At 39.1% G+C, this 16,530-nt stretch overlaps 1 protein-coding gene across 1 annotated transcript in view; it reads left to right on the forward strand.

Moving 5' to 3' along the window:
- Positions 1 to 1,255: 1,255 nt before the first annotated feature.
- Positions 1,256 to 16,530, forward strand: part of NOX4 (NADPH oxidase 4) — a 101,652-nt gene continuing 86,377 nt past the window's right edge. Inside the window, exons 1-6 of the mRNA XM_027744606.2 lie at positions 1,256 to 1,312; positions 2,041 to 2,136; positions 12,571 to 12,681; positions 13,679 to 13,763; positions 14,439 to 14,536; positions 16,473 to 16,500. Coding sequence (XP_027600407.1) covers positions 1,256 to 1,312; positions 2,041 to 2,136; positions 12,571 to 12,681; positions 13,679 to 13,763; positions 14,439 to 14,536; positions 16,473 to 16,500 — 475 coding nt within the window. The remainder of the gene's footprint in view (positions 1,313 to 2,040; positions 2,137 to 12,570; positions 12,682 to 13,678; positions 13,764 to 14,438; positions 14,537 to 16,472; positions 16,501 to 16,530) is intronic.

Genomic DNA, 16,530 nt, shown 5'->3' on the forward strand with positions numbered 1-16,530 from the left:
TTTCACAGGAGCCATGCCCTACTTGTACTCTTTACTGTCAGGGCCACATATGGGTCAGACACTCCCTCTGCTTTATACGGAACCTGAGAAAGATGGTACTTTGCTTTCTTCCATTTTTTCTCTGGACCCTTGGCATGTGGTTCACGAGGAGCACAAAAAATGTCAATTTTCCGAGTCATAAGAGAAAGACAGCCAGCTCAAGCTGGACTGGATGAGACTTCTCACTGCTGGTGCTTGGACTTGACATCTCCCAGAAAACCAGCCTTGCTCTGCTGCCAGCTGTCATTGCTGCCGCTATCTCAAGGAGCAGCATGTGCACCACAATGCCTGGTTTAAAGTGGAGCTCCCCTGTGACTCACCAGGGTGTTGTGTTTGAAAGCTGCTAGTAACAAGCAATTTTTTTAAAGCTTTTTCTTAATATAAAAATCAGTATCTGGCACAACTTTCCCTCAAAAAAAAACAAACCACCCCAAACCCAAACTAAACATGAAGACAACCACTAAGTGCAGACTGATTGCGACGTGTATCAGTCTGAACTCAGGACACTGTCAGTGTGGAGGTGCCCATAGCTGCTTTTTCCTAGCTGCGGCTCGATTGCACACCCGTTGTGCCTGCACACAGGAGCCGGCCACTTCCAGTGTGCTCCAGGGACACCTGATGGAGCAGGATCAGACTCCCGTCTCTTCCCAGCTTTAGAGGGCCTCATGTACTGACCGAACAGTAGTTTCTTGGACAATCTCTTTGTTTTACCAGAACTGCAGAGCAGTTGCATGCACGGCTGCTTCCCCGCTCCCTCCTGTTTTCTGTATCACATTTCAGCCGGGGCGGGGATGTCGGGGGGGTTGAGGCAAGGGGGGTCCCCACGGACAGGATTCTCGGTGGGGAAAACCCGCTTTCCAAGGTTGGGGGGGATGCGAGGATGCGGCCACACCGTTCCTTGGCAGGACAGGCTGTCCCTTCGGGGGTGGCCCCCTCCGAGCCCCCTCTTCCCGCCCGGCTGCGCTGCGGTGCCGGGGCAGCGCCGCGCCCGCGGGGGGCCCGGGGCGGACAAAGGGGCTGCACGGCCGGGCCGGGGCCGGGGGGCTGGAGGGAGGCGCGGCGGGGCCGGAGCACAACGCCCCGGCGGCCGGAAGACAGGGCGGGGGGTGAGGGGTGGGGAGAGGGGAGGGCGGCCCGGCCCGGCTGAAAAGGAGGGATCGCCCGCCTGCCCGGCGCCCCCCCAGCCCTCGGTGCTGCCCCACGGGCGTCCCGCACCATGGCGCTGTCCTGGAGGAGCTGGCTGGCCAACGAGGGGAGCAAGCACCTCTTTCTGGTAAGGGCGGCCCCGAGGGGGTCCCCTCAGAGGGGCTGCCCCGCGGAGGAGGCTCAGGAGGGGCCGCGGGGGAGCTGCAGGCGGCGGGGCCGACCCAGGTTGCAACTGGCTCGGCGGGCACCGCGGGTCCGGGGCTGCAGGAGGTGCTGCCGTGCCCGCCGTGAGGCACGGCTGGGGCAGGGCGCCTGCGGGATGCCGGTGCTCGGGCGGGCGGTGAGACGTGCTCCGTGCTTGTCCCGGTGCGCTGCTGGCAGGGATGCACGCGGGTGCCACGGCCCGGGACAGCGCCGGAGTCCGTGACCGGCTGGGATCGGCACACGTTGTGTTTGTTCGCTCTTTGTTAGGCTCTCTTTGGGAAAGTTTGAGGGAGAGGATGCAGCTTCTTGGAGGTCAAGTTCTTCCTTCCTTTGTCTCTTTGTTGCTGGTTTTTATTCCTTAAGTATTTTAGCTGCAATATCCAGCTGAAGATTTGGGGGGCCCTCGCCAGCTCTCGGTTGTCTTAAGGCACAAAGTTTTGTGAAGTTCGAGGAAAGTGAGAATTTCACACAGAGAGGCTATTCCTTTTAATATTTTAAAGTATCTTTATACTAAGTGCTTGAAGCTTGTTTTCCCAATCCATTTACATGTATTTATGAAACTACAGACTTATGAGTTTTATGAATGAAATTAACACGGAAGTTCGCATATGTAACTTTCACTTACAATCTCTTGTTTCTGTTTCTTTTCAGCTTTTCTGGCTCTCTCTCAATGTATGGCTCTTCTGGAAAACCTTCCTGCTCTATTATCAAGGGCTACAGTATTATTATTTGTATCAGATGTTAGGGGTGAGTGACCCGGACATTACTTTTTGCCCTGAAAATTGGGATGCTGGGAGATGGGAAAGGGGCAGAATGCATTTGCTAATAAGGATGACACAAACTGTCTGTTAACTCTTCAAAGTGGGAAAAGATCAAGTAAGAAGTTACTGGGATACTTCTGACAGTTGTTTAGGAGTAGAAAGTGAACACTGTTGAGAAGAAAAAGAACCAGTCAAGTGTGGGACAGCTATTCTTCCCCCTCTTCTCCTCCTTCCTGGTGTTCCCAGCTGCAGACAGGCTCACAGGAACACAAACATGCCAACAGATGAACCCAAAAAGAGAACTTGGAGAAATTGGATACTGGTCTCTCTTGGGAAGTTATCCACAGCTACACCATTTCAATTGTTTGAAAAACATTTCTATCCAAAGGGATAGACTTAGGGTTAGAAGTTTTCTGAAAAATGCTCAAAAGTTTCTCAGAATTTGAGAGTCCAAGAAAAAGTGACTGCATAACACAATGTTTTGTAACACTATGTCATACTCAGGAATGGATTTCAATGGAAAGTTGACATGGGATTAAAGCACAGATGATGTGCATTCTAATCTGCTGCAGAGTCTCTGGGTTTTATTTTTAGTAGATCCAGGTTATATATTTTCACATGGTTGATATCGTTGTCATAGCTATCCAGTTCCATAAGGTTTTGTGATCTTGCTTGAAAGTAAGTTGACTTGATAAAATTCTCTTTTTTTTCTTTTTTTTCTTTCTCCTTATGGTTGATTCAGATGCATTAAAAAAATGAATCTTAGAAAAAGTAGTGCAAAAAAGAAGGGAATGAAAATACTTAAATCCTTCACAGTGATGGCTTTCTTGTCAGAAAAAACGTGAGAATGTGTTTAATTTTACCTTAATCTCTAATGGCTTTGCAGCCCAGTGTATCCATTTGAAACTGTGTTTATTCCTGGCAGAGCAAGTGGGTTGTTTGTAAAGCAAATCTTCTTGGGTAACATGTTGGGACAGATTGTCAGCTGGTATCAATCAGCAAGTTTTTCTCAATTCAGATGACTTGACTGCCTTGTACCAGCTCATGGTCTGCTCTTTTGTTTGTTTGTTTATTTTCTTATACTTCAAAATGAAAGACACATACAAAGTAATTTAATCTGTGTTCAGAACCTTTGAGATGATTCAGGCAACAGATTCCTTGTTTTGGTCAGGAGATGAGGGCCAGGAGGTTATGCTTTTGAGTTTGTCTAACTGTGTCTGCAACTGTGGGAAAAAGAACCACAGAAATTTGGAGGCATTCTAAAATGAGGTGGAAAGGGAAGAGCTTTGGTCAAAATTCTGAAACTAATTTTAAAATTTTGAAAATATTAAAGACTGTAAAATGTTCTTGCAATTCACTTTTGACAGTTTGTCTAAATATCATCAGTAGACCCTGAAGTTATCTTTCTCCCTTCTCTTCAGTGTATTTGTATGTGTGTATTAATCATACAGATTATTTTGCAGGGGTTGGGACAACTGAACTCAATTTAATTTCTTAGGAAATGGCATATGCATATCTATACTACAGCTTCTATTACCTTCCAGAGTGATTTTTGCCCCTTTTCTTCTTCTCTGTTGGTTTGTGTAGCCACTGGCCCATGGCCCATCTGCTTAACCAGTCTTCTCTCCGTTCTGTATACGTGTGAGTGTTTTGCCTCTGTGCCATTTCTTGATGTCTGAAAATTTTGAGATTTAGATTAAAGTCTTCATTTATAATTCAACAGCTGATATTTCTTTTCTTAACAGAACGAACTCTTTTTTAGATACTTTCATGACAAGTGAGTCCTTTTTCCAGCCAGTAAACAAAAAATGCCAAAAAGATGTGGCGATTTTTGAATAAAAAAAAGTTGCTCTTGTTTTTCAGTGAGGTCGGCTAAGGAATTTTTTTCCTCTTACTTTGTATGCTACAATAGCCTAAAATTTCCTTAGGATCCTTTGCACTTGCAGCACTGAAAGATTTACCACAGGTAGCTTCGTTTACCAAGTAACAGAATGTAGAACAAGAAGAGTTGCTGTAGGAAATCAGATTGTGATATGAAATGAGACATTGGACTGAATATCCTGAATATATTCAACTCTGACATGTTTTCATGCCATATCTTTCTGATGTGAAGAAGGAGAAAGAATGAGGTTAGTCTTTCATTCAATGGTCACCGGAGCGATTTACTTCGCCTGTCTGCAGAAGAACGAGGCTCAGTTTTATTCTTTTCCAATTGTATTCTCTGCGATGTTGAACAAAATACTTATCACAGGATTTTAAAATTGTTTAGGTGCCTAACTCGCATTCAGTCCTTCAACGACAATTGTTCTGATCCTTAATTCTATACCTGTAAAAAGGCACTAGAAGCATGGTGGTGTCCTGTAAGTGCAAAGTGAACAATTAAGTCAAAGGCGCTAATGTGCTAGAAGGAAGTTAGTCAGACTATTATGTACTACAAAACTTAGTGCGTAAATTTGTTGTGTCAAATATCTCTGCTTTGCTCAGTTTGAGTCCTGTTGATGAGACCATCGACTCTTCATTTTAAAATCTCCATACCTGGATGTTTTTAAAACCCAATTGAGCAAAAAACCCTGAGCAAACTTAATCTGAGTTTGGTGTTGAACATACTTAGAGCAGGAGGTTTGAATAGAGACATCCCAAGGTCCCTTCCAGCCAGAATAATTCTGTGATTATATAATGCTTGCAGTGAAAGTTCATCAGAACCTAGTGGATGTAAACCCCTTTCTGATACTTTTGCTTTGATGAACTATCCCTTTGGATACTGAATTGCTTTTAATGCTTCTGGCCATAGTCTTACTGTATTAATGCATTCATTGCCACTGGTTCAGGAACATTATTGAGATAAAGAATCTCAATGTTTTATAATTTGATAAATATTAACTTGTGGTCTTCTATTGCTTAAAGAAGAGAAGTCTTTGAAGAAACACCCAACAGACATAGATTTCTTATAAAAGAGTGTGGCAAAGAGGAAAGGAATATTCTCGTCTTCATGTTCATGACAGATACTACAACATGTAGTCGGCAGGAGTTACAAGAAAGGGAGAGTTGTAAATGACTTGACATGACTCCAAAATCTTCATTGTTGGAGGCTGTGTGTCTGCTCAGTCAGAGAGATTGTCCAGAAGGTTAATTTATTTACAGACTTGAGGATTTCTCCCTTCAGATTAGCTCGGCTTGCACCTGACCAAAAACTTCAGTCCTAAATTTGGTACTGGCCTTATAGAACTCGAGTCTTGCTTTTAACAGCATTGAATAAAATGACTTTTCCTTGTTGCTTGTGTTCCCCATGAACAGGAAGAGCTTTGGGCTCACTTTGTAATGGCACAAAAGGTCTCTCTTTCCCTATTCCCTCTCCTGTCCCTGCTCAAATAACTGTAATGTTGTCAAATGTTAATGCAAGAGATAACCTTCTGGGTTTCAGACCAAAGTGAAGAAAATACGTTGTCGGAAGGATCTCTTTGAGAAAAGATTGAATAACTGAAAATGGGATTGAAAAGGAAAAGTGGTGCCTCACTTTTTTTTTCTGTATGGTTGCTGCCTTCTTACTGTGCAGTATTGTACATAGCATTTGTCATCTTTATTCACTTCTTGGAATATATTCCAGATGTTCCAGTAATGTTTCATGTCTTTCCTTGCTAGTTTATCGTGACAATAGAGATTTTCTTAATTGAGGCCAAATTCTGTTTTCATTGATCGTTATGCAACCTCACTGCAGCCTGCTTACCCTCCACATTTAAGCATTGGAGAGAGTTGTATATCTTGATTCCTTATTTTCCCCAATGCAGTGTGCTTTTGTGATTTAGTTTTCTTTTAATCAGGCTATTTAGAGTGTTACATGTAGCAAAAATGTCTAATAATAGATTTGTGTTGCTATGGAAGCTATATATATAGATATATATACATATACAGAGTTCCCTTGTGAAGACTGAGGGTGTTACAAGACTTTATCTTGATAGTCCCCTTGAATGTGCAAGTAAATCTCTTCCTGTATTCTCTTTGCCTCATTGTAGATTTTTTTTGTTTTCCAAAACATTTTTCCTTCAACCCTTCGTCCTCCACAGCCCACATTTCAGCATCATTGCTGGGATTTGTTCTCAACTGTAACCAGGGATGAACTTGGGTTTTGCACCATATCTCTTCTGTTTGCTTGCTTTTTTATTTTTTTTTTTAAGTTCAAATGACAATTACCCAGTGAAGGTCACATATATTATTAAGTTTTATGGGAAAACTTTTGCGTTTGCAGCACTTCTTCTGAAAACTGTCAATAGTGCAGGTTGCATTAGTAGAGGTATATCTCAAATGATTAACTGAAATTTTTACTACTGTATCATCTAGACATGTTAAAAATAGTCTTGTTTTCATCATTGCTCCTCATTCTAAGATGATCATGGCATCACACTCTTTGTAGAACAGAGATGAATTATGGTCAAAATGTTTCTTTGCTTGATTGTTCATTATGTTATGTATTACTGTAGATTTTCCATGCTAGTCTAACAACGGTAGGTCTTGAAATAAAATACCTGCATTACACTCCAGAAGACTGGTTTCACAGATGATATTACCTACTGTGTTATGATAAGGGAAAATAATTAAACATAAAGGAAACCCTTAGTAGCAGACATTGCATCACTTTGGTGTGACTATGACTCAGATAGGACAGGAAGCAACTTTCTGCTCTGTCCGTGACTTGCAGCGTGTGAATCTCTTGGAGGTACTTAGGTCCCCTTAATCCCTTGTTTCATGGCCAAATTTGTGAAGTTTAGGTAATGCTGCATCTAGCAGGATCAATGCCTAAGCTCTTGTTACTAATTATATATAAAACACTGTCACGCTTTGTGGTGTTGCTATAGGAGAAGGACAAATTGTGAAGATAGCTTGAGAACCCTTCCAGTCTTTGTGCCTCATTCTACCTGGCACAAAAAAACCCCCTGTAACTCAGCAACACTGACGACTATTTTTTTAAATTGTCAATCCTGAGGTGAGGATTCTAGCATTAAATTAACTGATTAATAGATTAATAAAGGTGAACATTTGGTCTGAAATCCTGTAAGTGAATACACTTTGCTTGGAGATTATCAGAGGAGTTGGAATCTATTACTGAATTCAAGATTAAGTTAGTTGCTTCCTTCAATTTGAATGATTGATTTAAGCAGAAGGAGTACATCCTACATAAAGGCACTGCATGTAAAATGGGAACATGACCTAAACATGTAGACAGAAGGAGAAGGAAAACCTTCAAAGAATGTGTGTGGTGAGTTACAAGTGAGCAGTGAGAATATTGATTCTCAGTAGTGCAGGAAAGATATCCCATGCCTTAAAAAGGAGCTAAAAATATTGCCATTGTCCACTCCTGGTACTTCTCTCTTCCTATAATGTATCCAACTTCTGATTCCTGTATGGAAGCAGAAGTCTGAAGTTGAAAGGTTGAATTAGCATAGAGAATTGGGCTGCTGTTAAATTCTTTGTGTAGAGAATTGCAGGTGGGTTTTTTTTTAATTCTTTTTTCAAATGTGATTAAAATATATTGCACCACTTAGTCTTAGGGTTGCAGTACATGAGATTGTGATTTACAGAGTCCTTCCTTGAAACCTTCCATCTTCAGGAACAAAACGAAGTCAAACTTTGTAGAAGTTTTCACATGTTCTAGTAGGTTTCCACTACCTTTGCATTTTCCTTCCTTTCAGCTGCTTCGTGGTTTTGTTGTTAGATCTCCAACCAGATTTGACAGGCCTAAGGGGAATAATTGCTATGCATGCAATTGAGTTCTGTCCTTCATCTTAGATTATCAGTGCTCTGTTACTTTAAGACAAGGAGTACTTTATGAAGAAAAGGAAGTTGGGTCAAAAGGAGGGACGTTGTATAGCACAGTTTGTCCCACTGAAGACAATAACTATTTTTAGCTGCTCCATCTGGGGAGATGGTCTGTGACCTGTGTCTAGAGACCAGCATGTGGCTTATGAGTCTTCTCAGAACCTTTCAAGTTGCCCTGAACCATAAAAGATTGAAAAATTTCAAAGAAAGGCTTCCAGAGAGACCACCAAGTGTGGTATCTCTACTGCACCATGACCTGTTTAGGGTTGTTGCTTGTAGGTAGTGAAATCTTGAAAAACAGAATCACATCACTTTTAGGTGTGGAAGGATTTGCAGTACCATTCTACCATTTTTTTGATACAAGATTGGCTTAAGAAGTGAGATAGGACAGATTCGTTGAAGTCTTCCTGTGTTCCGCTGCCCTGTATGTTTTGCAACTATGTATTGAACAGTAGATTTCTGTGGACAGCAGTTGCAGGTCAGGTTCAACTCTGTGTTTGTAACTGACAAGCTTCGGGGTATTCTGTGGTACTGTAAGTAAGTTACTGTACCCCTCAACCTAATACTGAAATAATTTGCCTAACTAAGAGGGAAAGCTCATTTCCCCTACTTTGATGGCAGCAGCATACAGAAAATCCAAAGAGATCTGACTGTTTGCTTCTTCGTCCTATTTTGTATGTTGTGCGAACGTAGCCAGGAATGCATCTGGATTTCTATGGGACTGTACGTCAGACAGGGATAGCTGGAGAACTTACATGCTGGAACCCTGTTCTGCTACTTTGGAGAAGGTTGTGATTGCTTTATAGTTGTCTGGAGGAAAAGTCTAGCCTAGCTTTTAGGATTTGAGTTTGTGGATGGTCCAGTTCCCTACTATTCTTGCCACAGAGTAAATCCTCTGTGAATTCGAGTAATCTTTCAGTTTTTCTGTGCCTCCTTGCCCCTCTGTGAAATGGGATAACTGTATGTGGTACTGGGTAGTCAGACTAGAAAAGGAGGTGATCAAATGCTTAAATTCAGTATCCATAAAGCTGGATAAAACAGTGTCCAGCAGAGATTTTTGGGGGTGTTTCTTTGTCTTTTTGATCTTACAGAAATTTCATATACTAGTAACATGAAATAACAATTTTTTTTCTTCTTTTTCTTTAGCCAATAAGAACTTTAGGAAGAAAAGATAATTATATTTCTCTCATTTCTGAGCTACTTAATTAAGATATATATTCTCTTCTAGGCCAGTGAGTTGCCTCAGAGCAAAAATCATCCTTTATTTTACTATTGTTTAAAAATCCAACAATGTACTATGTTAATTTGTTACTATGCCACCCAGGCAATGCAAAGTAAGTTAAGAAAGAGATCACTTGGAAACCATTTGGAAAGAATTAGTTTCATGGTGATATTTTTAGCTTTTGCATATATATATTAAGAGCAAACTTAGTACTCTGTTTTTCTTCTTGGTCTTGCGTGAATTTTGATTCTAAGCATTGCTAAATGTATTTACTATTGTTTTCAAATTGGTCACGGGCTTGTTGCAGCAAACATTGCCCAACTTTATTTGTTCAGAATAAAACCTTACATTATTCTTTGGTAACAACTATTGAATCACACTTTCCTAAAAGTGCACTGCATGTTTGAAGTCGTTTGCTGTTCTTGCTCTTTTTTTTTTTTTTCTCCTTTGTACAGGTGCCGATAGCAGTGAATTAGGATTAATGTGAGGGCATTTTTCCATAGTAATTGCATTGTGAATGAATATTTGCTATTTGTTAAATAGTGGGAAAAAAAAAAAGAAAGGTTAATAGGGTAACTTTTTGTACACATCATTGTTGATTCATATTTTTTGTACCAGTTAAATTGTTTGGTATTTTACTTAGAATCATAGAATCCTAGAATACTGAGTTGGAAGGGACTTATCAAGTTCGAGTCCAACTCTTGGCCTTGCACAAGATACCCCAAGAATCGGACCATGTGCCTGAGAGTGTTGTCCAAGAGCTTCTTGAACTCACACGGGAATTATTTATTAAACATTATACAGTCTCGATTCTAGACTATTCCAACCTAGACTGTTTTGTTGAGGTTTTGTAAGAAGAATTGTGGTGCCTGATAAAGGGAATCTTGGATAACTGGTGTCATGCCTAGTTTGTTTAAACTCAGACAACATAAATTCCTGAGAAACAAATGATGTATCACATAGGTCATACAAGAGAAATTATTAAAATTTTTTAACTATTTTACCTTTTTTCAGCTTTTGGGTGTTAGTCAAGAGCTACAAAAATTATTCCGTTTATTGCTTGCATTTGCACAACATTAGTTCTACATAATTCTTGTGTTTTTCAAATCATGCTCATGTAATCGCTGAGATACTGTGGCAAATAAGCAAGCTCTAATAAAAATGCTTAAGTTTTTAATGACCATGTTTTTAAAGTTATTGCTTTCATGAAGTCTATAGCTCATTTTTAGCTTCCCTTTAGAGGATTTAATGAAGATAGAGACAATCTTGTATATTCAAACAACACATTATAGAGACATTTTACTTACCATTAACTCCAGTCATTTCAAGGGTACTGCCATTTTATCTCGCAGAAATATAAATATATATAAATAAAAAAATATGAAAATATACAATTTATATAATTTATATATATAAATAAAAATATTTACAAGTCACTTGAAACTACTTTAGTGGGCAAGGATAGAGAAATATATGTTTTGTGGTTATTCTTTTTTTTTTAATCACACTTTGAAGTGGAAAGTGACATCAGCACTTGGTAAAACCTAACCTCAGTTACTGAGATTGTGACCATTGTAGCTGGTGCTCAGTTTTAGTCAATACACTTGGGGTCTGGACCATTTGGGAGAGTCCAGAGCAGGTAGGAGAGGATGATCAAAAATCTGAAGAACATGGCTTGTGAGGGAAATGTAGCAAGAATAATTTCTCATTGTGCATGTGAACAGAGAGTGAAGTAAAAGATGAAATAGAAGCAAGGGAAGTCTTATGTAAGGAAAAAAAAGGACTAACAATACATTAGAAGAAATAGTGGAGGACATCTGGAGAGTGGGAAAAACTTTAAGTGACATGACTCATTTTAGTCTTATTTGCTATCATTCTGTAGGTTAGGGAGAATATGTTCCTTGAATTTTTTTGCTGGGGGTCCCACATTTACATGGGAGAGAACAAAGTGGAGCACATTTTGTGGGGTAATTGCTTCTACTTCTCACAGGCAGCTGTGAGAGAAGGTGCCCTTATGACTGATTTGTTCTGTGGAAGGTATTCTGAAGTGCAGTTATCTTATTTACTTTTACTAGCTTATATATTGATCCATTTCTGTGACATGTATGTAAGTCTGTAAAAAACAAAACAATAATTACAAATTTTGAAATTACAAGACTTTTCTAATAATGTTTTTAAAAAATGTATTTCCAAATAAATAAAACCTCTTTGTTTCTTTCCAATTTTGTTTCTTCTCAATAACAAAGATCTGAACATAATAGATGTTTCATGGATTAATTTTTTTGACTAAGAAAATAACAAATGCTCATTTTTTGACATAAAGTTTCATTTTGAAAAAATGGTTAATCTTTAGTAATTTTTATTAGCTAATTTATACCTGTTCAATTCATTCACAAACTACTGCAGCATTTGAGTTATCTTTAATATTATAATACTTTAATTTATTAATTTCTTCAGCAGTTAAAAAACTTGGAGTTTTGAGAACATTGTAAGAAATATCCTTCCAGAATTCTGTTGACAGTCTAAAAGCATCTTTTATATAAGCTAGTAAAATGGTAATTCAACCTAATAACTAGAACAATGGCATTTTACTAACTTTTTAAATCATAAATGAATGAGATAATAAGATTAAAAATACAGAGTTATGACATGAATGTGTGCTTTGTTCATTTATTTGACAAGTGTTTTTGTTCTAATTATGTAAGTTCCAAATATATCAGTGAAAGCATTAGTGAAATTAGATTTCATTACAGTTACCAGCTATTGAGTAGCTAAACTGAAGAAAACTCACTTTCTTTAGGTCCAAATATGGCATTGCATAATGTGAATGGATGAGGAGTTCTGTGACAATTCCGTAACAGTCCTTGAAACAATATGATCATTTTGATTTGACCGAATTGATATTTTTTTACGTATTTCTGTGGCTTGTTTACCAGAAAAATCATTAAACTTAAGTGGTTCTCTAGTGTCTTCATAGTATTTATTGATCTTTTTTATTTAATTATGTTTGTTGAAGCTTTCAGATGATTTCTTAGTGGATGCTTATTGTTGTCTCAGACATTTTTGTTACCTGTGACTTTGAGCACTGATGGGGATATTGGCTCTTTCATTAGAAAACTGTCATTTGATGACTTTATTGTTGACAAAATTATTTTTTAGTAGCTTTTTGATGCAAAGGTGAGAGCTGTTTTCTCCTCTTTGAGAACAGGATAACATGTTGTATGTACGGTGGTTTTTCCAGTACAATAAAACATAATGAAACTCCACTATTCCGATGAGTCAGAGAGCATGGGAACTGTTTGGTTTCACTGCAAAGAAAAAGAGATTGAATACTGACACGTGCTATTCCTTTCTCCCTGTAATCTAACTCTTGCAATATTTGTTCAGCTAGGATTGTGTGTTAGCAGAGCTTCAGCATCTGTCCTCAATCTCAACTGCTGCCTGGTCCTTCTACCAATGTGCCGCGTTATCTTGGCCTTCCTGCGAGGATCTCAGAAGGTAAGTAATGTCCTCAGAATGCTGCAATTGAGAAGAGGGCCCTGGTCTCTGTTTAGTTGAAAAATAATAGAAAAAGAATCTGTTATATCCCTGATTATTATACAGTATGTGCTTGCATGGTGCAAGTATCAGACATTCAACCTAGATCCATAACTCCTTTGAAGACAATGCCATGGCTGACACTGTCTGGTTTGATTTGGCCTGTTGTGAGGATGATTTCTTCAGTGCATTTTTGAAGGATGGAGAGCTGCTGTCGAACTGTAGCCAGATGAAGTATCCTTTGTCTTTCTGAACTGTAATATTAGAGGCATCTGTGTCCTCTCTACTGCTTTTTGGTAGAATTCAACAGAACAAAACCAGCTTTATCTCTGCGTGACCATAAGTGTCCTACTGGAGATGATAGAACTTTAAATAAGAATACCCAACCTGATACATTCATTATCATGGGAAATTAAAAGAAAAAACTTCTGTCAAATCTAAGAGGGTTTGTTTTCTGTACCATTATTCAGTAAACAGTAGTTTAGCTTCTTTGTGATTCACAGGTTGCTTTTTTGAAAATGTAAGTAATGCTTTTGAGGAACAGTTTTCTGGATGGTTGCAAATTGAACCTGTGACCTCTGAGCATCATGTGACAATACTGATAAAATTTGATGCCTGTAGATGCATCTGTGTATGCAAATATACCATTCCTTTTGATCTTCTTTATAAAAGAGTCAGTGATGCTACACAGTTAGTGCAATTCCTAAATTTTAAGGCCAGAAGGTACGTTATGTGCTATTGATATCTATGTAATACAGATCTGAGTGTAATTTCTTCATTAAGTCCTCAAATTCATCTCTTTGTCATAATCCAGTAGTTTTTAAATTTAGGTACTATGCTTGCAAGACTGTTAAACCTAGTAAAAGCTGAAGTTACTATTATGTCGCAGCAGTTGCTGTTAGTATTCTTTTTCTTTGCTTTGTTTTAGAAGAGATTGCTTGAATTCTTCTCTTACTAGGTTGCCAGCAAGAAAACCAGAAGGCTGCTAGACAAAAGTAAAACTTTCCATGTGACATGTGGTGTTACAATATGCATCTTTTCAGGTGAGATCTTTTTGTGCTGAGTAGCAGCGTGATTGGGAAGCACACTGAAGCAGTACTTCGTGGTTTTTCTTCTACAGTACGTTTGGGGATAGTCTTGCTCTGTGCTTGCCTGTCTTAAATTGTAAATGCTTTCTCGGATGTGTGAGGGTTTTGGTTCATTTTTGCTTTAAACACATGGCCATACATTCTAATGCTGAGCCTTTCCTTAAAATTCCAATTTCTAGAAGGATAGGTATATGAGATCAGGTCAAAATATGCCATTATCCCTTTGTGCCTAAGGGATTAGGGTGAAGAAGCAGGGTACTACAGGCTTAACTGCAGGGAAGGCAACAGTGGAGACAACTACCCAGTTTGGTGAAGAAGAAATATTCTTGGCTGGACACTTTTGAATGTTGCCTCTCAGCTGAAGCATTGTACCATGGAAATCATTGCTACAGAGTTAAAAAAACCCCTTAAAATACATACATCTTTCTGTCATGAATATTTATAAACTGATTTAGAAAAAGTCAGTCCCTGATTTAGTCCCTGATTTAGTCCCTGATTTAGTCCCTGATTTAGTCCCTGATGTACCTCATGCAGGTGATGTGATTACAGCTTGGCATCTGGGTGGCCACTTCAGGGGAACATCCATATCTTGTTTACAGACCTCACCTTTACTCAGTTTTTTTTTCTCAGTCTTACATGTTGCTGCTCATCTGGTGAATGCTCTTAACTTCTCTGAGAACTACAATGAAGAATTTCTGGCCCTAAATGCAGCAAACTATCGTGGTGAGGTGAGCCAGCTGTCCTTTCATATTTCCCTTTTAAGCATATAATTTAAATATATGATTATTTTCATATTCAGTTCCATTATATGATCCATCCTATGATCTATATAGTGCTTCTGTTTCGTGCACTGAAAACTCGCGTCATGTGGGTTGCTGTGGATTTTGCTTCTTTCTCTGGACAAAGCATGTATTAAGCACTTTTTGTTTAATGCAGCAGGGATCATTCCTATTTGATTATGAGATGGAGAATGCAGTCATCAAGTTCTTTCACCTTGCACCTTGTTCTCCTGCTTCTTTTCTACTTCTCTCTGTTCCTTGAGTGGGCCAGATTGAGACATTTCTACTGCTTTTTGGGAAAATACATTCCTCATTTCCACTATTTAGAATGCGGTGAGATTTGAAATGGATTTTGCATTTTTGAGCTGCAGTGAGTATATATGCTAAGAGTAGAATTAGTTGTCTACATGAATTGGGCTGGAAGCTGATTTCTAGTTGCAAAATACTTGATTTGTTTACGTTCTTTGACTTTGGTGCAGATTTCTTGCAACCATATCAGATTCCTAGTCCAGGTGCTTGCTTCTGTATTTGGCACTGGAAAGGTATTTGCAGATTTAAGAAGCAAGACCAGAGTCCAGGACTCTTTCTTCTTTGGGCTACAATCAAGTTCCCTCTTGTTTATATTCATTCTAGTCTCAAGTCTGCATTTCTTTTCTACCAGCTTCATTAGGAAATATTTGCAATGACCCTATCCCAGCTGCATCCTTTCCCAGAAAAAGAGAGCTTGACTCAACCCAGGCTCATAAGGACCAACAACCAAGGTCTTGCAATCCCAGGGTGAATGATCTAATCATGGAGCTATTCTATGGCAGACAGACATGCCAACACCAACTATTGTGCTGAGCTTCTGAGTTGAACTGCGTGTCTGTTTGTGTTAGGAGTGGTCTTATAGGCTTAGCCTCATCAGGAACATTATCAGGAGCCTGCCTCAGGCAAGAACATGCCAGGGTGTGCATGGCAGCCTCTACTAAGCAGTCTTAGGAATTTCGCAACAGAAAATGGAGATTACAGCAAGTTTTTAGGAACTCTAGGATCAAACTTTCTGGATTCTAGGTACTTTAGTAGCTTTTGAACCTTTGTACTTGAAGTCCACTTAAACCCATTTTTTAACTGTGGTGGGCAGTCTGGATGCTGCTGTCATGTTCTCTACATGTGTATGCGCATCTGATCAGAGACAAGGACGAGGTCAGAGAGAGGATACTTCATTTTTCCTGACCTGTATGAAAACTGCTAACCTCCCCTCACTGCATTTTACCGCAAGTTTAATAATAATAACAACAACAACAATAATAATAATAATAATAAAGTTTTCTCCACAATGAAGACAAAACCTCTGAAATATAGGACTCAGGGGGAGTGAGGCAGTTTCCTGTGAGGCTGACATATCCCCTCTTCCTTTCACATGTTGTGAAGGACACAGGAACATCTGTGTCCTTTGTGTTCAGTCTTGCTTCACTAGAGTCCCCTGCAAATCTCTTGGTGATGTAGCTGGCAGTAAAATGCTTGCCTCTTGTCTTACATTTAAATTCAAATTCTCTCCCTCTTCTACTTCCTTTTGTCCCCCCAAAGGGATGAGGTAATTGAGTAAAACTTTCAAAAATAATTGTCTGTAAAATTATCTGAATCCCAGTTTTTAATAACAGATAAGAATTATCTGTTATTAAAAATTATCTGTTATCTGGGGAAATGCAGAGGCTAAAGATTTAGTTTATGTTGAATTACAGTCAATGTAAACTACTACCAAATTCATTCCTGCATCCAGGTTTAGGAATTACTTATGTCTTAATGTGCATGAGCTTTATGAACTACTTATTATTACCATGTTATTCATATAGGTATAAAATCCCATATGTTGATTTTTTTTTTCTGCTTGTCTGTTTTTCAGGACCCAAGGAAACTACTTTTTGCAACTGGTAAGTCTGTTGCAAAACTGAATGAGAAAG

The sequence above is a fragment of the Pipra filicauda genome, unplaced genomic scaffold (genome assembly GCF_003945595.2).
Source record: "Pipra filicauda isolate LSUMZ 115617 unplaced genomic scaffold, ASM394559v2 scaffold141_size4267151_pilon, whole genome shotgun sequence".
In the NCBI taxonomy this organism is placed as follows: domain Eukaryota; kingdom Metazoa; phylum Chordata; class Aves; order Passeriformes; family Pipridae; genus Pipra; species Pipra filicauda.